This window comes from Eumetopias jubatus, unplaced genomic scaffold (genome assembly GCF_037043125.1).
Source record: "Eumetopias jubatus isolate StellerSeaLion01/CBP00866 unplaced genomic scaffold, mEumJub1_p1.0 scaffold_1, whole genome shotgun sequence".
NCBI classification, from domain to species: Eukaryota; Metazoa; Chordata; class Mammalia; order Carnivora; family Otariidae; genus Eumetopias; species Eumetopias jubatus.
In genome coordinates, this window is record NW_028274807.1 from 74,413,685 (window position 1) to 74,438,364 (window position 24,680).

Consider the following 24,680-nt stretch of genomic DNA (forward strand, 5'->3'; position numbering starts at 1 on the left):
AAATAAAATACCAAATATAAGACAGTTCTCCCTTTCTTCTATCTTTTTCTATCCTCTACTCTTAGCCCACTGTTTACTTTAATGACTTACAAGCTTAATTAACATTTCACTGAAACGGAAATCAGAAGACGTTTGATTTTCATCATTAAAAAACAGACCTTTATGAGGATTTATATTCTTATGGATTTCAAATCATATTATCACCTATATTTATTCATTGAAATTCTCAATGGTTATAGTTAGCATAGGAATTATTTTTCCCTTTATATAGGTATGACAACTGAGCCTTAAATGTAAAATGACTTCCTCAGGACCACATGGCAATTGTGGTTCAAAGCTGGGTCTTCTGGCTGCATACATAGAATTAAGTGTGCATATTAGCACCTGTCTGTCAATCAGCCTCATGGCAGAGGCTCACATGTTCTTTTTATTTCCCTTGATTATAAAAATGATCTGCAATTATGATAGCTAAGCTTTCTTAGAGGAGGTGATCTTGAGTTGAGCCTAGAAAAGTTGGTAGGTAGGGTTTGATAGTGGTAATAGCGGTCCAGGATATTATTTTACAGTGATCTTAGCTAGCTATGTGTTCCTCCAACTTGTCCCTAGTATGTCAGACTGGGTGAGCCCATGGAGGCAACACACTGAACATGAAGCCATTCCTTGATTTCTGCCACCACCCAGGGCAGAGGATTCTAAGGTACTCCAGGTCAATAGGTACTTATAGAAGGGATCTAAAGATATTTCATTTTAACTTCAGATGGTGTTGATAATTGGAAATTAGGACCCACAAAGTAAATAAATTGAATTTATTTAACACACATATATAACATACAGTTATCAATCAGAATGCCTAATTTCCAGTTCAGTTCTTTTTTTTTCATAACCCTGCTTCCTTATTCCCAATTTTTTTGGCATCTTTTCTGCTTCTTAGGCTTGCTTTGAAGAAGACATGTTTATATAGGCATTGACTCATATTCTTGAATATATGTGATCAAGCCGTATGTGAAAAAGTTTAACCACAGACATATGCTGTAGAGAGCAGGTCCCTTTCCCAGAGAGTTAAGTGCACTGAATCCTTAACTAGAATTCTTATTTGGAATTAAACATCAATAAATGTGTTTTGTTTAACACACTATACCTAGCATATTGCTTGACAAAAAAGAGATTCGGAGTAAATATTGGTTGAATAAATGGGGGAAGGAATGAAATTGACTATCAGTTGAAATTTGGTGATTGTCCTTTTGAGGATAGTATGTTGTTACCTCAGGGATGCATTAGACTACTCTAATTTTTGCCCAGTACTGAAGTAGAGACAGAGATGGTGATGATGTTGTAGAAAATGAATTGTTGGCAGCCAGCACCACAACGAGAAAGCTTTAAATATTTATGTTAGCTGATACATAAAAATCCAAATGTGGTATACAAAGTTCAGCTTGATGCTATTAATGTGTAGGGAGTTTTCAAAAGCTGAGGACCACTCCTAGTTTGAAATACTTAGAGAAATATGTATGAATTTATTTATTTATTTGTTTGTTTGTTTGTTTATTTTGTACTGGAAAAATGACTTTTGAAGTGCTGGGTCTCCTCTTTGGTGAGGTATTTATTGAAGGTGAAATCTGTTTTCACATACATTTCATGACCATGGGGGTTTTGCTTTTTCCTGTGGTTCTCATACAAGCCATTCTTTCTTTCTGGCTGAACTTGACCAGCATTTCAAAATCCAGAAGTTTCTTAGGGATAGTTGACATTGAGCCCAAATAGAAGTCTTCCAGGGCCTAATTTTGACTGTTGGAAGCTTAGGAATTATAGTGGCAGTTTGGTCTAAATAGTGATTCTGGAATGGGACCATAAGCTTGGTGGCATCTTGCAGTCAGACACTAGATGCATGAGGGAGATAAATAATTCACGTTTTTAGTATTTTGGTTTACTGCTGTATAGTATTATGGCTCTGCCTCTAGAAGGAAAAAGAAGAGTAAAGATATATTACTGAAATGCGCCCTTTCCAAATGTTTATTTCAATATTTAAGACTTTGGCATTTGTGAGTTTACTTAGAGAATTTTTGGACAATTTGCAAGTGTGTATTTTTATAAACAAAATAAGAATTTGAATAATCATTTCATTTTGTTTTGCAGAACCCCAGCTGAAAGGAATTGTGACAAGGTTATTCAGCCAGCAGGGATATTTCCTGCAGATGCACCCAGATGGTACCATTGATGGGACCAAGGACGAAAATAGTGACTACAGTAAGGATCATTAGCTTCTTGCAATCCCATTATGATCAAATGTATGGCCCAATGTGCCTTAGACTTAAGGTGTGGCCATGCTGCCTTTTGAACTGTTTAACTGCTAATAAGCTGGTGTCTTATCTCTATTTTTATCTGCCATTTCTGGCAGACCAAAATTACTTCTTAAGGTAAACATTGAATACATACATATGTCTATTACATATGATTTCATTTTGATTGAGGACAAAATTATTGATTTTAAAAGGAAAATATATTTTTTCTTTTATATTGATTTAAAAAGAAAAATAGTGTGATGATGTTTTGGTAATAACAGGATAATAAAAACCAGTAGACCTGAAATTTTGCTTGTAAGTTTTTTAAATAAAATGCCAGATATTCAAAGTTTGTTAATAATATCCCTGGAATTAGTTTTTAACTAACTTAAGTATAGAGTTGACATGTTTAATAACTAAGCAAAATCGTCAAGGTATGACAAAGTATATTTGCATTTCAGAAGAATTTTGAATACAAGCCTCAGAGCCAAGAGTGATCAATCACTCACATCATATCTTTTCGTTCCTGCACAATCATATACAGATACTCAGGGGGAAATTCACGTTATCTTAAAATTATGCAGGGTGCCATATTGTTTCCTAAAGTTTGTCTGTATTCACTGCTAGATCGTTAGTGTTGAGCACATAGTAAATACTCATCAAGTATATGTCCCATTGAGTTGTCTTCTGATGGATGTGATTTTGTGGTCAGTGTGACAGTCTACCAAACTGCATAAGATAGTCCAAGGAGCCTTATATTTTATGGTGAAATAGCTTTTAAATTAAAGTTAAAGATTTGAGGGAAGATCTGCAATTCCAAAAGTGTGAAAATGTTCTTGTCCACCCCTTCTAAATCATTCTTTGTTCACTTAATATTATACATTATAAAATATGAATTACAATACAGAAAATATCTTATTATAAAAAATTGCATCCCAGTTTCCTGCAGAGTTGATTAGCCTATTGTGGTTTGCATTGTTGGTTTGTGCTTGTTTGTAGGAATGCATTCTTTATGTTATTGATTTATTGATTTATTTATTGGAATGCATTCTTTAAATGATTCATGTTTTCATCTGGGTACAGAAGACTGAGCATGCCTTTCTCTCCATGTAAGATTTTCATCTGTTGCATCTGTACTTGCATGGAGATTTAATGATGCTACAGGTATTGATGGAAAGAATCAGAGAGATTGCTTAGTTGTGTCACCTATGCTGTCTGGAGTTCTCCCTTGATCTGTTTCTTTTTCTATAAAATGAGGTGACTGGAGACAATAATATGACTGTCTCCTGTCAGCACCATCCATCCAACTTTTTAAAAAATTGAAAAATTATCAATTGAGGAGGATAGATTCAGTCCCCAAGTAAGTTGAATAACTATGCATGGTTCCACACTATGCTGCCATAACCTGGACAGCTATCCTGCAGATGTATGACATTTATCATGGGTTTGTGGTGGAAGGGCAGGGGCAAAAGTGTGGGTTCAACTGACAAAAATCCTTCCTTCACCATTTCATAGAAAAATAATTGAAAATTGCTCTCTCTGCGGATGCTGGGTCAATGTCTGATGTAAAGCCACACATACACATACATTTATGCACATGTGTATGTACAAATCTATATGCCTATATATGTATGCATAATGCCATTAGGCATAACACACATATTGAGGGTGACACATTTTGTCAAATACTTTTAGAAACTGAATTCATACATTTAAAAATAAGATAAGCAACTGCACATACCTTTTGATATATTGGTTTTAAAAATAGTTTAGATATACAAAATAATAAGACTAGAATAAATCTATCTGGATACCCAGTCCCTGGCATAAAATTTAGTTAAAAAATATCAATACACTTGAACCCACTGTGTGCTTTCCCTGGTGGAGACCTGCTTCCCTTCAGTACTAGTACAACAAACCTGAATTTAGCGTTGTTTATTTCCATGCAGTTTTAAAAATATATTTTTTCATATATGTAAACTTAAACCATTTGTAATACTGTTTTGCATGTTTTTAAACTTTTAATAAGTGAGAGCATATACTGTTCATAACTTCTGTGTACTTTTCCTCCCTAATATTATGGTTGTGAGCTGCATATATGGTGATATATTTGCTTTCTATTGTTCATTTTCATTTTTGTAAAGTATCTCTTTGCATGAATATACCCAAATATATTTATCCATTCTCTTTTTGGTGGATAATTGTCATTTCTATTTTAAGGCAGCACAACTATATTTCTTATAGATGTTGAAAAGACCTTCCCTAACCATCCCTTATAAAATGACACACCTTACCTTGGCCCTCTTTATTTTGATATCCCCCCTTTTTTGTATTCATAGCTCTTATAACCACCATATACACACACACACACGCGCGCGCGCGCACAGTTGCTGTTTGTTTATTTTTTATCTTCCTTTTTCTCCCAGGAGAATGTAAGTTCCATGAGGGAAGAGATTTTGTTTTGCTCTTTGATGTATCTTTAGAATGATCTCTAATACATTGTAAGTGCTCAACAAAAATGGAATGAATGAATGAATGAATGTCCCCTTGTGTATATATACAAAAGTTTCTGAGTCATTGGCTAAATACTCCACCCACCCAAATATTATTTTAACTTTTTCTTTTGAAATAATTTTAGACTTCAGAAAAATTACAAAGTAATACAAGATATTCCTATATACTTTTCATCCAGTTTCCCCTAATGGTATCATTTTATGTAACAACAGTAAAATTATCAAAACCAAGAAACTGGGATGCCTGGGTGGCTCAGTCGCTAGTGTCTGCCTTCAGCTCAGGTCATGGTCCCAGGGTCCTGGGATCGAGCCCTGCATCAGGTTCCCTGCTTAGCGGGAAGCCTGCTTCTCCCTCTCCCACTCCCCCCTGCTTGTGTTCCCTCTCTCATTGTCTCTCTGTCAAATAAATAAATAAAATCTTAAAAAAAAAGAAAAAAAATAAGAAATTGACACTGGTACAATACTATTAACTGAGCTATAGATTTAATTCAGATTTTGCCAGTTTTTCAATTAACACACTTTCTTCTGATTCCCCAGTCCCCCCCACATATTTTCACTGAAAAAATTTCCAGTGAAAGCAAATAATTTTTATTTATACTTTTTCTTAGTGGGGATGAAGGGTAAAAATATCAGAGGAGGATTTAAATTCTACTCAATTTTTAAATAGAAAATTATAAGCCTCTAAGATGTGAAAATGACTTTTCTTTCTCTATTTTGTGTGGGCAGGAGTAAAAGCATTTGATTGTTTAAAAAAAAAATCTTGTTACTATGAGCATCTGTCAGAATTGTGCTGTTCAGTTCACTAGACATCATTAGGTCCAACCAACCTTATCATGGTATCTTGCATTGAATTGATAAAGACACCTGTTCTTTTGTTCATGAAGAAAAGACTAATTACATGTAATTGAGTACAAAAACAAATGGGTTTGTCAGCAGCAACAGATAAGAATCTCTGCAAATGTAATGATAACAAAAGATACAAAACTGTGTTGGAACACTGGCACAAAAAAAGACAATTGCAGTTTGGAAAGTATTAATAGGAATATTTTACATAAAATTAGAAAGGTAATTATTCTGCTTTACTAGTTGCCATAGGAGAAGATGCATTTGAAGAGGTCAAACATGCTGGGGTGGAAACAATTAAGATATTATAACCAAATGTATTGTTCTCTTTCCCCCTGAACAAAATATATGAACAGTGATTTGAGTATGGAATGCGCTGCCTGATAAATTAGTACAATGGTGAAACTGGAGATATTCAATCAGATGCTGTACTGGCACTTGCAGGGGGTTTCACAAGAGAACCCTGTTGGTGTGGGAAGGGGGAAGAAGGTGGTGGTGACTGGGTAGTTTCAGGGCTCGGTGGCTTTTAAGGTCTCCTTCAGTACTGAGATTTATTTTTTAAATTTTATTAAGGTTTTTAATTTTAATTCCAGTATAATTAACATCCAGCGTTATATTAGTTTCAGGTATACGATATAGTGATTCGACAATTCTATACATTACTCAGTGCTCATTGTGATAAGTGCACTCTTTAATCCTCATCACCTGTGCCACCCATCTCCCACCCACCTCCCCTCTAGTAACCATCAGTTTGTTCTCTATAGTTAAGTGTCAGCTTCTTGGTTTCTCTCTCTCTCTCTGTTTCCCTTTGTTCATTTGTTTTGTTTCTTAAATTCCACATATGAGTGAAATCACATGGTATTTGTCTTTCTCTAACTTATTTTCTAACATTATACTTTCTAGCTCCATCCATGTTGTTGAAAATGGCAAGATTTCATTCTTTTTTATGGCTGAATAATATCCCATTGTATGTATATTCTTTATCCATTCATCTCCTGAGGCACATTTTGTTGTGGAGTTTATTCTGCCAGTCTTTGGGTTGTTTTCTGAGTTATTTACACTTGTGTGTTAACTAGTTGTATCCATGGGATGAGGTGAGCCTAGGGTCCTTCTACTCTGCCATCTCCCCTGGGAATCCCAGTCCTGAGATTCTTTTAAAAATTATTTTGAATAAGTAAGATAAGTATACAGTATAAAACCATAAAGGTGCAAAAGGGTATGCTGTTGAGAAAGACCAAAACAGTCCCTGCCAGGCAGGAGCTGACTTGGCAGTCCAGCAGGCCTTGGGGTACTTCTGTTGAATATAGACAATTTCACAGAACACCCAATCAGACAAGGCCACTGTGATTGTTCTGGATTAAGACAAAAACACAACCACTCTGTAATCATGTCTGAACACAGGCAAAAAGAAGAATGTTGTCCAAACTATAAAATGATCAAATATTTCTCTATCCTGGCTTATATCAGTGGCTGCTTACTAATTCACCAAACACAGCTTTAACTTGCTCTGCTCTTGTTTTATAGATAATATTTATTAACATACCCAGTCATACAATGACACTCACTTCCTTAGAGCATCCAGTTGGGAGTAAATCTACATTTCTTTGCGCCCTCCCTAAAATTGCCTAACCCAAGACTAAATCCTCTAAGTTCTTTCTTACACCCTCTTACTAAGACATCCCAGCTCGACCATGGAGTACGTTTTTCCTCCTTGCCTTAAGTCATTAAACCCAACTTTGTTCAACCATGGGTGTGTTTATTTCCCTGGGAGACACTGACATAGTCAAAAACAATTTCTGTTTTTCTTCTCTCTGCCCCTGGCCACATTTCTTGGCATTCTTCTGGATGTAGTCTATGCATTTATCAACATATACAATGCTCTATGTTTATATTGATATCATCTCTCTCCATCATCTATCTAACTTATTCAGTATCTTTTTAAACTTAAATTGTTATATCTATGAGATTTTTCCTTATTAGTATATATTTATGTGGAATAATTTATTTAACCTAATTCTCTGTTGAAGGCCATTTCAGTTCTTATATTTTGCTAATGCAAACAACACTATAAAAAATATCCTGGTACGTAAGTAATTTTGCATGTGCACAAGTGTACTTACAGGATGGATACTTAGAAGTGGAATTCCTGGGTCAAGGGTATATGCTTTTTTAATTTTGAAAGATACATATTTGTTCTCCATCATACAAATTTACATTGAGGATGTCTATTTCCTTATGTTCTAGGTCAGTACAATGTGTTATCAAACTTCTGGTTCTTTGTTACCTAAAAACATAAACATCATTTGTCTTATTATGAGTTAGGTTGAGCACTTACTCGTATATTTTAAGAACCATCGTCACTTCTTTTTCTATAAAATATCTGTTTATGTCTGTAGGATATAAACCTACATTGTAGGAAATCTATTTATATTTTAAAAACTTAGCTCTTTGTTATATGAGTTGTACGTTTTTACTCATTTTGTTGCTTGTCTCTGAATTTACTTGGCTGTGCTTATTTATTTTATTTTATTTTATTATAAATATGCTTTTACACCCTCAGCTTCTCTTTCCTGTTTAAAAAGGCCTTATTCATTCCAAGATGATTTTTTAAACAATCTCCTGAGCTTTGTCTTAATAAATTATTGTTTGACTTTTGTGCTTAATATTTAATTAATATGGAATCTGTTTCTTGAGATCTTTTGATTCTAGACCTCTAGTATTTTATGTTGTTGACTACTGATTACAAATCAAACACAGTTTATTCAGATTTTATGAATAAACTAAATTTCTCATGAGTTCAGCATAAAGAAACATTTAAAATGGTCTGTATCTGAGTTTCAGAAATCCAATTGGAAACTTAAAAATGTAGTCATCCAGTTATGTTTTCTATACAATACCAAACATATGATGTTTTGATACCACCACCAGCCACAAGTATATAGACACAGCCGAAGCCAACAGAAGTTCTGTATTGCTAAACTATCAACAGAAACATGATCCACATGGTTAGTTGGGAAAAATTATCAAGGACATAAGGGATGCTGTGAAGAATTATAAGGAAGTTTTTCTCCCTAACCAGGGACCTTCCTGGACAAGTTTATCTCTTACACCTACTAGAGCGTACACATTATAGTTTCCATGGGAAAGTAAGGGCTATGCCATATCCAATTATAGGGTTAATATTTTCTTCTACTATCATCTGTCCTTTAAGAATATGTCATCAATTTGTATGTGCGAAATCACACCTATAAGTTGGATGAAAAGAAAAAGAAATGTGTGTGTTATCCTGCTAATTTTCTTTAAGCAAGATTATTTACATAATCTTAAGCAATAGTGTGGTAATGTTGTGACTCTTACAGTGGCATATTTTTTCAATATCAAAATTAATATTTATCCTGAGCTTATGAATGCAGTTACTTCACTTGATATTTTTAATAAAGAAAAAATGCATTTTGATTTTAATCGCTAGAAGAGTAATGAACATTTGTTAGAGATTTGTTTTTGTTGACTATGCTTTAATTTTAAAGAGTATGCTTCCAGATAATATTTGTGGAAAGCATGAACAAGAACCAATCATTTCCTTGAATAGTTTACCTGCTCACATAAAATCACAAGGGAATAACTTTCTAAACTTTTTGTAACCTTGACCTCTTTCCTTCTTATTAGTCTTGTATTTCTTTTCGATCCTAAGACTTCTGTTCTCATGTGTCCCTCTAGTCAGTAAAGGAAAACATGAACCATTTGAAATTATCCTTCTCCTTGGTTGCTCTGTGACTGTTTATGGGCATATTTATAGCATATTTATAGGCTGTATGCATAGTGGTTAAGAATCTGACAGGAGCTACTTAACCAAGTGTATTCCTAGAAAGAGCTGAGGCCTGAGATTTTCTTTAATCTATTCTTGGCTCTATGAGGTAACCAGTGCATTGACCTTGAGCAAATCACATAAAATTCCTCAGATTTAAATGATATCTGATTGTACAAAATTAGAGGGACAGAGAATCTCTCAGATTTTAGAAGCCTTTCTGTTCTCATGTGGAAGGGAACGTATGCTCAGAAAAACTGACTGGCGTCTTCCATTTCCTATTTCAGAACAATACCATTTGTTCTGAAAGCTATTATATCACCAGCAGGAAATCTTCAATTTACAAATCCCTATGTGATATCCTCAAGGTGTGTATAAGGATCTGGAGAGTCATGCACGTAAATGATAGAACCAGAATTTGAATCCAGGCTATCTGACCTAAAATTCTGTACCTTTAGCTTAGTTATTTAACCTCTTCACAGCTTAATCCCCTCATTTGTTCAGTGGGAATGATAATAGAATTTACATCATAGGGTTGTTGTGCAGATGAAATGGGTTGATTCATGAAAAGTACTTAAAATTGTGCCTAAAACACAGTAACTCCCAATAAATATTGTTAGTTGTTGTTGCTATTACTCTTATCTTCATCCACATGGATGAAAGAGTACTTGTTTACAAGGAGCTCATAGACAGAAGCCATTTCAACAAGTAGAATCCTTAATGGCGGCAGCTGATGTTATGCGAAAGAGTGTGGAAGTGCTGAGCTGGGGGATATTGAAGAGTACTCTAAGTCAGTGGTTCATACAGTGTGTAGTCCCCAGACCATTTCCGGCATCAGCGTCATCTGGGAACATTCTTGAGCCTCAACGCTAGACATATTGAATTAGAACTCTGGGCTGTGGCTCAGCAATCTCTGTTTCGACAAGCTCTCTGGATGATTCTGACGCACTGCAGTAGGTATGACTGGTAACTCTCCTCTGCCCCAGGATTTGGAATGTTCACATTTGCTGATTAAGGCAGTCTCTGTCTTGGGACTGCGACACATACTTCTACTGGTACCTGATTCCTAATGTAATAGGGAAAGCATAGGTTTGTAGGCATCCTGCAAAGCACGATGAAATTCAGACTTTGTAGTGTCTCAAACATGTGTGAAATCAGTTATTTTTGAAGTTTTTTTACGTTTTCTAGTAGCCACATTTAAAAAAATTATTTTAATTCTAGTGTATTTAACATACAATAGATGAATGGATAAAGAAGACACACACAATGGAATGAATGTTGTATTTGATTTATACCCAGAGAGAGTCAAGAGCTCAATTCTAGACAGATGTATAATCAAACATAGGTTTGGGGGAATTACACAAATGAAACAGATAAGCCTATATCTTGGACATTTTACATGCTAATTACATTTACATGGAATGACTTACCCAATCTTATTCACTGGCTTTGCTGGTAAGCCACTCTTACCCTTTAAAACCCTTCTCAACTTTTTTCTTCTTTGTGTGAAGCCTTCTCCGGCTTTCCCTGACAACTGCCACCCTTTCCCAACACCCCCACTAACTCGCTTCACCCAACTGTGTCTGAACCTTGTGTGTACATTTACAGCTGCACAAATCACATTAGACTGAAATTCCTTATCTACATTTGTATTCCCCCTCTTAGAGTGCAATGTCCTTATTTGCTCTTCTGTGGAGCACAGCAATGAACAGTTTCCAAGATCCCAAACTGGAGGGCTATGGCAGATATGTTTCATTTAGCTGGCACACCTCACGGTGAAAAAAAATGAATGTATTCAAACAGTGGATGTACCTGCTTTCCCCCACATTTTCCTCCAGCCTGCCTCGCCCCTGAAGAGGTTCGAGTTTGGCGTACCTCTTACTCAGTGTTGTAAAATCAAAATGACTGAATACACCTTCAAATGGAGAGTATAAGCCACTGAAATATCACTAACTGTAAGTCAAAGTGACTTGGGCTGTGAGTCCGATAACCTCGTTTCCAGTCCAGGTCCTGTCCCCATTTAGCTGCCTGTTCTTGTTTAAGCTTTCTGTTCCTTGGTTTTCTACTCTGTAAAATGAGGTGTTTGGAAAAGGTTATCTCCAATATCCCTGAAAGATCTGAAACTGAAAGCCTACAAATTGGTAATGAATTTTGGTTTTGCCTTTGAAACCCTTGAAATTTTTCCTTTAAACACATCATTAAAAAGGGCAAAATTGTAAAGTGGGTAGTACAGTAATTTTTGCAATGAATTTGAAAACTGTAGTAAATTCACTCTGCCTTCAAAATATAACAGAATCTGACCACTTTCAATACCCCTATTGCCACAATGTAGACCAAGCTGCTCTCATCTTTGGACTTTTGCAATAGCCTCCTGACTGATCTTGTCATTTAAAGCTTTCCCTCTTCAATCTGTTATCCACAGAGTAGCCAGACCCAGTTACAACATGGGTCAGATAGGTCCATTCTCTGTTCAGCCTCTTTCATCATACAGCGTTAAGGGTAAAAGCCGAGTTCACTTTATGACTGATACGATTCTACATAACCTTGCCCATTATCTCTTGACTGTTTGCCCTCCTTTCTTTCGACTAATCTTCCTGTTGTTCCTCAAACACAACAACCATGGTCTTTCCAGAAGCCCTTGGTACCATCATTCCATGTCTTCCTAGCATGTTCTTCCTCCTAATATCTAAATAGCCCCCTTTCTCATCTTCTTCATGCCTTTATTCAGAAGAGAAGCCTTTCCCCATGGAGTTTGGTGTACCTTTTCTGGTTAGTCTATCCATTTCAATCCTTGTCTTCAACACTTCACTCTCCCTTGGCAACTTGATTTTGTCCTTCCTCCGGAACACTTGCTACTGTCTTATATACTTATTTATTTTATTATGTCCCTCCTCCACTAAGACATTCCCCATATATATACACCACAGAATTTCCTCATTCATACTTGCTTATGTTATTTTTTTCATTAATTGTATCCTCCTCTAAAAACAATATCAACTGCTTTTTGTCTTTGAAAACTTTTTCTGATTTCTTTAACTGGAAGTCCTGCTTTTTCCTCGGCATACATTGTACCTCTCTTAAGAAATGTATGCAGTTTCATGTGTATAAATTTATTATGTATGTGACTTGTTTACTTCCTTTAGGTTACGAGTTTCTTGAAGTCATTGACTATGTCTGATTTATCTCGGTGTTGGCATGTAATAAGGTCTTAATAATAGGTAATGCCTTAATAATGGATATGGATAGGTTAATTTGTAGTAATAATAGGATATAACCACACTACCATTTAAATTGGAAGGCTTAATTAGAATAAAAGCTCCACAGGGGCAGAGAGCTTTGTCTGCATTTTGCACTGCTGTTTCTCCAGCACCCAGCGTCATGTCTGGCACATATTAGGTTGTCAATATTCATTGAATAAATGAATGCAAGTGAATTCTCAGAATAACTCCATCAAAAATGAATATGACTTTGTTGAACAACACCTAGCCTGAAGGATTAATGCAAATTGGATCACGTTTGCATTTTGTTTTGAGAATGACAGATAATTTAAGAGACTTCAAAGGATGGATAAGGAAGTCATTTTCCATTATGAAAATAGGAAGAAAATTGAGTAGGCTTAGTCTGGAAAAGTGAACTGTATAGCAATAATAGTACAAGAATACACTCTTGCACAGTTTTACATATATCTTCAAAGCATTATGTGAATATATATTCATGCTGATAATTACAGAGGCATCATTTTCTGAAAGTATGTAAATGGTACATTTACCTATGAGAGAGGGAGCCATTACTTTTATTATTCAACCAGGACCAGGAGCTAAATTTAAGCTTATTTTGCAGGGAACAGAAACCATACACTGAGGTGTTTAAAAAGTAAGAAAAAAAGGGGGAGTGGGTTCCTTGAAGTAGTAGAAAAGGGTTTTAGAGTTGTGATAAATTAGAGATTGTTAAAAATCTCCCTGAAATCACCTGCTTCTGAGGCTCTGAGTTGTGAAGTTGATTTGGTCAAAGGAGAGTAAGGAAAATTCAGTTCCATTATATCTCCCTCCTGTGTTTATTCCTCAATACAAATTATTGCTTCAGAGATTAAGTAGGTTTGCCTACATTCTCAAGCTTAATAGAGATAGTAATTAATGGCAGTAGGATTTCTTATATGTCTCTGGTTTGATTAGGTATCTGGTTTATAGCCACCAGTTTATTAAGGAATTAATCATACCTTTATTCTCATGTGGATGGATATTTTCCAGGGTATACTACCATGAACTATAAAAGAAGAATTATATATTTTCCCTGAGGGATTTGGAAAAAAATATGAATTTGCAGTATATCAGATAATAATAGCTAATGTTCACTGAGTAATTTTAGAAATTTTATTCAAGTATCACAACAGTTCTATAAAACAGGTATTATAGTCATGCCCACTTTGAAGATGAGTAAACTGAGGCATAGGGAGTTCAAATAATTAGCCCATGGTCACACAGATATTAAATGGTAGACCCAGGATGTGTACACAGCGAATTTAGTTCCAGAGTTAATGCCTTTACCCACTCTACACTGAATTTCTCTTTCCTGGTTAATATTTCCCAGTGTATAATAAACATTCCCTTAAATCATACCACTACATTTTCTCCCAACACTTTTTAAAAGTATTAAGAAGGAAGTATGATTTACTTGTAAAGTATTATGGTGGTTTACTTTAAGACGGTATAAACACTGAACTTGAGAGGATTTTTCTTCAATATGTTTGGTGTATTTACATTGAAAATTAAAGTATTTTTTAGAAATAGTAAACCATTATACAGTAATTTTTACATTCTTAATCTGGTGGCCCGTTTCGTGTATCTGACTTGGGAAATTTGAGGTGTGTAGGATGTGTGTGTTTGTGTGTATGTATATATTTCCATGTATTATTCAGTAGCCTAGATAGAGTGGTACTGAGCAGGCATCCCGCCAAGATCTAGTGAGGTTGCACTTAGTACATCTGCTTTTCCTGACACTGAGACAGAATGTGGAGCACATTCCCATGTCAAAATATGTCTGTTCAGCATTACTAAGCCCACTCTATAGTATTCTAATTGAATTTTTAAAAATATCTTAAAGAGAACTTCTCTTTGCTTCCTCTTACTTAGGTATTGCCAGAATACATAATTTTATTGTTACTTTAGTATGTAGCGGGGACCGGTTATGATCCTGAGGAAGCAGTGTGGTGTTGTGAATATCCCATACAATTTCAGAGACAGACAGTTATGGAAATTAACATGCATTTCTCCATTTACCAGCTGTATACACTTGGTCAATTTGCTTAGCACTTTCAAACCTTAGTTTCTCAACTGTAAAATGGGAATTATATGTAAGGACTTAAAGTATATAATATCAAACTTACCCTCATGGAAGAGAGTGCTTTGGGAAGTCTGAAGAGGAGAAATCTATGCTGCCGGAAGTGTGAACAAGAATAATTTCTGGGAAGGTATAGGACTGAGCAGAGCCACGAAGAATTGTTAATGGGCGTTCTTGGTGCCTCACATGCAGTTTCGACACTCTGCTGGGCCCTAGACCCAGCCTTCTTGTCTTTAAGGGAATTTGATTGAAGTTGAATCTGGATAGGATTCAACCCCACTGCACTTGGAATTTCCCTCAAAGTTGGTAGGAATGAATACAGTTACACATGGTCTTTTCTCAGTCCTTTGAATCTGCTGGTGATCTCAGCAGGGAAAGTCGTATCAAGATGCAAGGGAAGATAGTCTACTTCCCACTGATGTCAAAGTCCTCTGGAACAATGGCTCCCGAATTTTTGGACATTAGAATCACCAGGGTGACTTTAAAAAAAATCTGATGCCCAGGTCAATAAAATCAGAATCTCTGAGGATGGAACCAAGGCATGAGTATTTTAAAATAACACAGATGATTCTGAAGTACAGTCAAGTAAAAGAAGAGTGACTTCTAGAACATTGCTTCTTATACTGTAGTGGTCATCAGAATCACCTGGAGGGCTTGTTAAACTACTGGTTTTTGGGCCCTTACTCCCAGAATTTCTGATTCCAGTAATCTGGAAGAAGGGCTGAATGTTTGTGTTTCTAACAAGTTCATAAGACCACACTTTGAGAACCACTGCTCTAGAACAGTGCTTCTTGAATCTTACGTGCCTAGTGATCACTTGGGAATCTTGTGAAAATGCAAATTGTGATTCCGTAGGTAGATGGGGCCTGAGGTTCTGCCTTTCCTGTAACCTGCAGGAGATGACGATACTGCCCACACCAAGCTCTAGTCTAAGGACTGATGAGGTTCAATAAGCATCATCTGTGAGCTGGTTAGAACTACCCCCAGACCTATTGAATATGAAATTGCTTTTTAGCAATGCTGCACATTGGAATCATATGAGGAATTTAAAAAAATACTGAGGCCTAGATTCAATCTTGGAGATTTTTATTTAGTTGGTATGGGTATGGACAAGGTATCAGAATTTAAAAATAAACAAACAAAACTCCCAGAAGGTTGTAATATGCAGCAAAAAACTTTGAGACAGAGTTACACAATAAGATATTATTTTAAAGTACACTGCAAATCATTGCTGTCCTTTTATGGAATGTTCCTTGATATTGTATTGTTAAAAAAAAGCTGGAGATGACGAGTAAATGGTCCCTCCTGGGTCCACAGCAGACATTACTAAATTCTTTTACTTTTGGTTTTGTTTTGTTTTGTTAAGACATCACTAAGGTTTTACAACAGTCATTGTGGCCTAGCCTCAGATGTCTCCTTAAGACATAGTTTTGGGCAGCTGCAGCAAAATGATTGGAATTTCACACACGCCTGCCATATGTATGCTTCATCTTCATTAACACCAACATATATTGAGGGAGAATTGTGTTCTAGTTACTAAGTTACAAAGATGATTCTCATACAATTCCTGCTTTCTAGCTGCTCCTAGAATAATAGACAAAGTTGAGGTTGAAACTTTATGTAAATTAAACTTAATAATGCCAGGTAGCACTGGTACTGCCAAGTGATTAGAAAAAAATCACTAGATTTCAGAGATGGAAGAGATCCCCAAAAGCCATGGTGCTCAGAGAAAGTGGACTTTAAACTGAGCCTTGAAGAATAGGAACAAAATAGGTGAGCTAAGATCAGGAGAACTGCATTTCAGATAAAGAGGCACAAAATTACCAAGTGGGGAAAGCTCCTTCCATGTCGGGACAAATTAAATGACCAACGGGTCTAGCAAAGAAATTATGTGGAGGTATCGCGGGACCATATTTTAGAGTGCTAAACAACACGTAAGGAAGTTTACACTTTATATTTTAGGAGATGGGGAACCACTGAATGTTACTGAGCAATTGCAATCAAATGATAGGTGAAATGTACTCTGGAAAAATTTTGTACGTAGGGACAATGGGAGAAATGAGCTGACACATTTTAAGGTAGAGAATACTGATCCTATTATTTTTCAAATTCTTTTTTTCCCCCTCCATTTCTAAAAAAATATCTTAACCACATTTATTTCTATAGATCCACTGAATATTTTTGGAATGAAGCAGAAATATAATTTATATTTACATATTATACCATATCATAGATATTACATTGTGTATATATATATATATATGTATATATATATTACTCATGATCAGTAAATATAACATTTGAATGACAGTGTCAGTATAACTTGAGTGAAATTGTGAATGTTTCTTTGTGGCTTTTTCACTGACTTCTCACTATTTAAATATAATTGCTCATCAGTATTGTGTGCATAAATTTTCAAAAGTGCTTTCCTGTTTTGGTAATTAATGATAATGAAGTGCAAAGCTTTGGTTGTGCATATCTAAACCATCTCAAGCAAGTTAGCTTTTGTTGTCTGTGTGTAATTTTAACTAAGAGGAACTAAAGGTTTTGTACTTTCTGAGTGGGGAATTTCTGCTTGCCTGAAAAATTCCTTTTAAGGCTTCCAAATCTATTTATTGTAGTTCCATTTTTTTTCTCACTTTCTTTACAACTACTTAGATTGTAGTTGCTAGAAATTCTCTTTTATTTCTCAAGAGCAACAATATTTTATAGCCTTACAGCCACCAGAACCTAGGTTCACATCCTAGTCCTTGGAGGATTTCATGACCTTGGGAAAACCACATCATTGAGATTCAGTGCCCTCCTCTGTAAAGATGGTTGCAGAGTTCACATGTGGAGTTATTTTTTTTTTCTATTTTATAGACTTTCACCACTATGATTGCAGGTACCAAGTCTGTCTTTTACATCAGTGTATTACAAGTGCCTAGCATAGTGTCTGGAATAGATGTGATAAATTAATGAATAAGCCTGACAGGCCATAGTGTCAATTTTGGTGTTTGATGGAAGATTTGTGGAAGATGTAAATCTAAAACCTTTGAAAACATGAAAGATTTTTTGAAGGATGTTTCTGCCCTTTGATCTGGACTGACACCTGTGCTGTTCAGAGTTCTTCATGTGGACCATAAGACAAGTCTGATGTGTAAGACAAATTGGTTGCAGAGGATGAGTGATGATGGGCATTTGCTTTCATTATCGATAGTGACATGCTTCATTTTTCATCTTAAGGAAAAAAAAATCACATTGAATTGACTTGTTAATTATGCAAGTTTTTGAACATCTCTGAAGTAACACAGGAAAGGTTCTATGATAATATCAGGTTTAAAAGCCAGTGGCAGGATTCTACTAGCTTTTGTCCAAGAAAGGGATCATCATGTTGCTCATTTTCACTATGTTGAAAATTCATAATGTTTGCTATGGGCCAATGCTTAAAAGAACAATTTTAAGTCTCTAAGCCCCAAACCACTCATCAGTTCCATAAGTCAGTAAATTCAGTGGAGAAAATAAATCAGGCAGTTGGATTATTTGACCAATTGTTTATAAAGTAAGACATCAGCCTGAAAACACTAAATCACTATAACCTAAAGTATGTTGATTTTTACATTGTTTTCATTGTTTCGTTTTAAATACATAATTATTTTTGCTCACTGAATCTTAAATATATAAGATGAAGTACGTTGCTTTTTTTTCTGCCATAACATCTTAAGAAATTTAAGTTAAAATATGAAATGATGATGACCCAAGTGTCCCTTACCCCTTACCCCCATTGTGAAAGCTCTAACCACACCAGTAATACTTTGTACTTTACTTTTATAGTTTAACAAGTATTTGAAAAATATTATTTTAACTCATCATCATAACAAGTCAGTGAAGCATTCAGAGTGGACGTTAAGGCTCAGTGAGGTTACATTACTTCCAGTCACCAAAGTCACAAAGCCATTAAATGTTAGAACTAGGGCTCATGACTGAGAGCTATGTCCTCCAAGTTCAGTCTTCATCCTAGTCTTGTTTCCTTAATAGCTAAAGTAGGGACTATCATATCTTTCCCTTAAATTCTGGAAGGAAAGCTATTTTAGGGAGTTAAGTTCAATGACCACAATTGTTTAGGTTTCTACTGTGCAATGTACCTTGGATGAAAAAAAATGTATTTCATTCTCTTGAAAAATTCTTGGTTTACTGGGAGATTCAGGCAAACATATAAATATGAAAAAGCAATGTGGTAAGTGTTGTGTAATGCTGTGGAATGAGGATGAGGCAGCAATTAATTTGCCCGAATGAATACTCCATTGTACCATAATTTATATGACCACTTTTGTGTTGTAAGAGTTAAGAGCCCAGACTATCTATCTCTTAGTTTGTTGACTATTCTGTAAGATCATTTTCCTATTGAAAATGAAGAGGGGGAAGAATTGACCTTAGTAAATGATAAATAAAGGCCAGAAATAGATACTATTTTCATGACTAATGTAAAACCAGTTGAGTGACTTACAAATGTTATCATAAATACTATAATTACAAATGTTATTACAGGAGACTATTGGATTATAAGGAAAAATAACATGGTATCAACTTAATTTTAGGTTCATATTTTTGTAGGATATGGTATTATTCACATTCTAAAGAAGTATCTTTATTGAGAACATTTTGATGTGTGGGGAACAATAATTTTCAAGACAATCTGATATTGAGAGCACACAGATTATAAACCCAAATATCTCGATTCTCTCTCAGTATCTTCCACTATAAATTTAACTTGGATTTTCAGTTGGTCACAAAATGCATGCTTTCCACTGCCCATTCTGCAGGTTCAACTCGGAATTTGAAAACATGACTATGCTCTTTTATACCTGTTCACTATTACAAGCAATAAGGAGGCCATCCTTCCAAGTTGCTTGAGAAGATACTGGATTTACCTGTTGTAAAGAAGAATTCATAAGGAACTTATTCTTCCCTCCCTCCTTTCTCTTTCTTTTCCTCTCTTCCTCTTCTCCTTTGCACCTTCACTGGTTGTCACAGTAAGTGTTTTCTGATGTTTTGGATTGATTGCTACATTTTTTTGTCACAGGAATTATTTTTGTGGGTAACAGTCAGGTAGAAATTAAGTTGGATAAAAACACAGCGCTTCCACAAGGTACTTTTTTCAGGTCCAGTATAATTTTATAAGAGATCTAATATCTTGATTGTAACAGATTTCCTCAAACTCTTCCTTTCTTCTTCATTCCTTCTAAAACCTGCTTCACCATTCACACACACCAGCCCCATGCATCCTATGCTTTTGTCCTCTCAAACTCTGTCATGTAAATTTTCTGGCTTTCCCTTTAGATTCCACATTTAAATATATTCTATGTGTGATAAATATTGTCAGTTTTTTCTTGCATGCTTAATTTCTTGCATGCTTTTCTTGCATGCTTAATTTTCTTGCATGCTGGAAATATGACCAAGAGAAGCTATGCATAAGCAAGCTTAAAGAGAAACCACTGCTGATTTATTTATGTATTTGGCAAATATTGAAGAGCGCCTAATGAGACCAGGATGCTATATTCTAGGCAACAAGGATAACAACAGTTTCCAGGGCCTTCAAGTTGCCCACAGAATAGTGGGAACCTCAGGAAGGATTACAGATGAAGGTTTATCCCCCAGGGACCACATCTGTTGGCTACCTCACTATTTCTCCATCATAAGCACGACAGGTGGCATATACTAAGTGCTCAATAGATATTTATGGAAAGAATACATATTTTATGAACCACAGACATTATAGAGATATTTACCAGATACCATATGAGAGTTCAAATGGCTAAGGCTATGGAATCATACCCTGAAGTTTAGGGTGGCAATTTTCATTCCCTTCTTTATTCACTTGGTACCCAAAAAAGAAGTTAAGACTTTTTATACCCTGAAATAAAGCCAAGTAGTGAGATACTTATTTTAAAAGTGACATTTTACATGTCAGAATGCCTAGCATGATGCCTGAAAAAATGTAGGCATTCCATGAATATAATCTTTTTAGTTTTTCCTACTTTATGTGTTACTTTTCTTTCATTCTCTCCTGCCACTTCATTTCAACCTGAGACTGACTGAAATTTTGTAGGTCCTAAAACTTACACAATTTTAGGCATTCCCTCAGAAAAAACAAATATAGCATGATGGAATGAAAATTAGGCACAAAAGTGAGTAGGGTGAGAAAATAAATCACAAAAGATTAAATTTTAAAAAGCTGAAAGTTATCACAATGATGGTAAAATCTAGGGAAATAAAATATTTTAATTACTTGATGGATTTAAGTTTATACATTTATTTTCCATTATTTATATGTATAATCTTTGAACATCTTTTCATATGGCAACAATCTTGTAATTATTTCCTGAAAAAAAATTCAGTCTTTCCTGTGGCATAATTAGTCAAAAATTATCCTTTATATCTTTATTTATTTATTTATTTTAAGATTTTATTTATTTGACAGAGAGAGACACAGTGAGAGGGGGAACACAAGCAGGGGCAGGGGGAGAGGGAGAAGCAGGCTTCCCGCTGAGCAGGGAGCTCCATGCATGCCTCGATCCCAGGATCCTGGGATCATGACCCGAGCCGAAGGCAGACGCTTGACGACTGAGCCACCCAGGTGCCCCTATAACTTTATTTTAATTTATAAAAGTTTATTTTAGCTTCGTAGCTCATCGTTGGTAATCTCATGTACATGTTGAGGGTTGTTATCAAATATGAGAATTTTGGGTTGTATGGTATCAGGGCATTTCAAATCCATCACCTACTTCCCCCAAGAAATAACTTTTGCTAGTCATTTATACATTATTACACTAATGCTGTGTATCCAGCAATCACATAGACTCCATTGCATGCAACAGCAGTGTTATGTCTCATGTGACTGGGGTGGCTGGCCAGGTAGCTCTGTTGATTTTGTCTCAATTACATATCTGGGGGTCAGCTATCTGTCAGTTAATCTAGAATTGCTTTGGCTGGATTACTGAAACCACTTTATTTTGCCCTAAGTGTCTTACATCCTCTTCCTGGCACCAGTGGATTAGTCTGTGCATGTTCTTCTTAATGCAGTGGCAGAGGAGAAATGAACAAATGGGAATAAATGAGCTCTTTTTCAGACTCTGCTTGCATTTGCTAACATCCTCTTGGCCATAGCAAGTCACATGGTTGAGCCCCGTGTCAAGGGATAGGACAGAATATCGTTCTAGAGCATTGCATATTTACATGGCAAAGCATCTAAATAGAAGGAAAAGTAGAGAACTGAGTGTATCAATGCAATTCATCTACTAGATCTTTTTTTTACCATTTTCCTTCATTACTTAAAAAAACTCTCTTGAAGTATATTTGATGTACAAAAAAACTTGTACATATTTGATGTATACAGTTTGTTGAGTTTTGATACATGCATACACTCATGAAACCACACTACAATCAAGGTAATAAACATACCCATCAATTTCAAAATTTTCCTTGTGCCCCTTTGCTTTTCCTTTTTTTTTTTTTGTGGGAACACTTAACATGAGATCTACTCTCTTGACATATTTTTTAAGTGCACAATTTAGTATTGTTAACTATAGGCACCATGTTGTACAGCAGATCGCTAGAACTTAGGCATCTTGCATAACTGAGACTTTACATCCTTTGAATAACAGCTACCCATTGGCCTCTCCCTCTGGCTCCTGGCAACTACCATTCTATTCTCTGCTCTCATGAGTTTAATTATGTTAGATACATCATGTAAGTGGAATAATGCAGTGGAGTAATGCTAGGACTAGCTTATTTCACTTAGCACAGCGTCCTAATTCATCCATGTTATCGCATATGACAAGATTTTCTTTTTTTAAAATGCTGAATATTATTCCATTATATGTATATGCCACATTGTCTGTCTTCACTTATCCATCCATGGACATTTAAGTTGTTTGTATATCTTGACTATTGTGAATAATGCTGCAATGAACATATAAGTTCTTGAGATCCTGATTTCAACTTTTTCCATATATCCCAGGAGTAGGGGGCGCCTGGGTGGCTCAGATGGTTAAGCATCTGCCTTCGGCTCAGGTCATGATTGGGATTGAGTCCCGCATCGGGCTCCTTGCTTGGCAGGGAGTCTGCTTCTCCCTCTGCCTCTGCCTCTCTCTCTCGCTCTCTCTCTCTCTGACTCTCATGAATAAATAAGTAAAACTTAAAAAAAAACATATATCCCAGGAGTAGGATTGCTAGATCATGTGGTGGCTCTGTGTTTAAATTTTGAGGATTCTCCATACTATTTTCCATATTGGCTGCACCATTGTACATTCCCATCAGTAGTGCACAAAGTTCCTTGTCAATACTATTTATTTATTTATTTATTTATTTATTTATTTATTTATTTATGTAATAGTGGCCACTTGAACAGGTATGAGGTGGTATCTCACCATGGTTTTAATTCGCATTCTCTGGTGATTAATGATGTTAAACATTCTTCATGTACCTATTGGTCATTTGTACATTGTCTTTGGAGATGTGTCTATTTAAGTCTTTTGCCCATTTTTTTAATTGGGTTATTTGGGTTTTTGCTATTGAGTTGTAGAAGTTACTTATCCATGTAAGATTTTAACACCTTATTGGTTATATAGTCTATACCCATTTTGCAGGTTACCTTTTAATTCAGTTGATTGTTTCTTTTGCTTTGCAGAAGCTTTTAGTTTGATGTAGTCCCACTTGCCTACTTTTGCTTTTGTTGCCCACACTTCTGGTGTTATATGCACGAAATCACTGCCAAGACCAATGTCAACAAAATTTTCTCCTATATTTTCTTCTAGGAATTTTATAGGTTCAGGTTTTATGTTTGGATTTTTAATCTATTTTGAGTTATTTTTGTGTATAGTATAAAATAGGGGTCCCATTTCATTCTTTTGCATGCCAATATCCAGTTTTTCTAGAACCATTTGTTGAAGAAACTATCCTTTCCCCTCATTGCCCTTTTTATACCATTTCCCCATGTGGTTTGGTGATTGAGTTTTGTATGGATTCCAAGAATACCAACTCCCTTATTTCACTTTTCAAAATATAAGAGTTAGATTTACATAAATGTTTAGAATGAGATATTCCTTTTGGAAAGGACAAGATTGAGAAAATGCCTGAATATCAGATTTGATGCTTGGACTCTCTTTGGCTTATGATGGTAGTCCTCAGCAAATGTTTATTGGGATCCTGAATATAAATAGAATATACACTAGTCTGTTTATTCTCTCAATCTCTCTTTTTGTCTCTGTTTCTCTTTTTTTTCTTCCTCTCCCACTCTCTCCTTTTCTCCATGTTATACAAGTGTTGTTTAGATGTGATACTTGTTTGGAGAGCTTACAATCTAGCTGTGGTTAGGACAGAAACTTTTTTTTTAAGGAAGAAAATTATAAATTGTGGTGAAAATAGTCTAGATTCAGGACAGGGGCAGTTTGGGAGTGAGAGAAAGAGCTTGGTATTTGGTGTGTCATTTCAAGCATGGCAGAGATTTCAGTATGAAGATATGGGGAGAAGAGCATTCCAAGCAGAGAGAATAAAGTAAGCAAAAATATGGGGTTAAAAACTAGGAAGAGGGAGATCAAATTATTAGAAGCCATAAATAAATATATTAGAAGGAGTAGTATCATGTAGCAGAAATGTATGCTGTGTGTATATGTAATTTTTACTATCAGGTTGAGATGTTTTACGTTTTTAGTTTCTATCTTAAAAAAAAAGCATTTTTTTCCCAGTAAGAAAACCACAAATTCCGGAAATGTGTCTTTTCATGACTCTTATGATCAATAACATTTATTGAATGTAAGATATGTACATGTGACTGGGGTAGAAATCACAGAGGCCTTACCCTCAGAAGTCTTTCATTTTAGGGATGGAGACAAATGTGAAAATAAATGACTATAATACCATGTT

General features: G+C 35.5%; 1 protein-coding gene across 1 annotated transcript in view; it reads left to right on the forward strand.

Annotated features, from left to right (window-relative positions):
* FGF12 (fibroblast growth factor 12) overlaps nt 1-24,680 on the forward strand; it is a 268,909-nt gene that overhangs the window by 43,058 nt on the left and 201,171 nt on the right. The window contains exon 2 of the mRNA XM_028101058.2: nt 2,134-2,244. Coding sequence (XP_027956859.1) covers nt 2,134-2,244 — 111 coding nt within the window. The remainder of the gene's footprint in view (nt 1-2,133; nt 2,245-24,680) is intronic.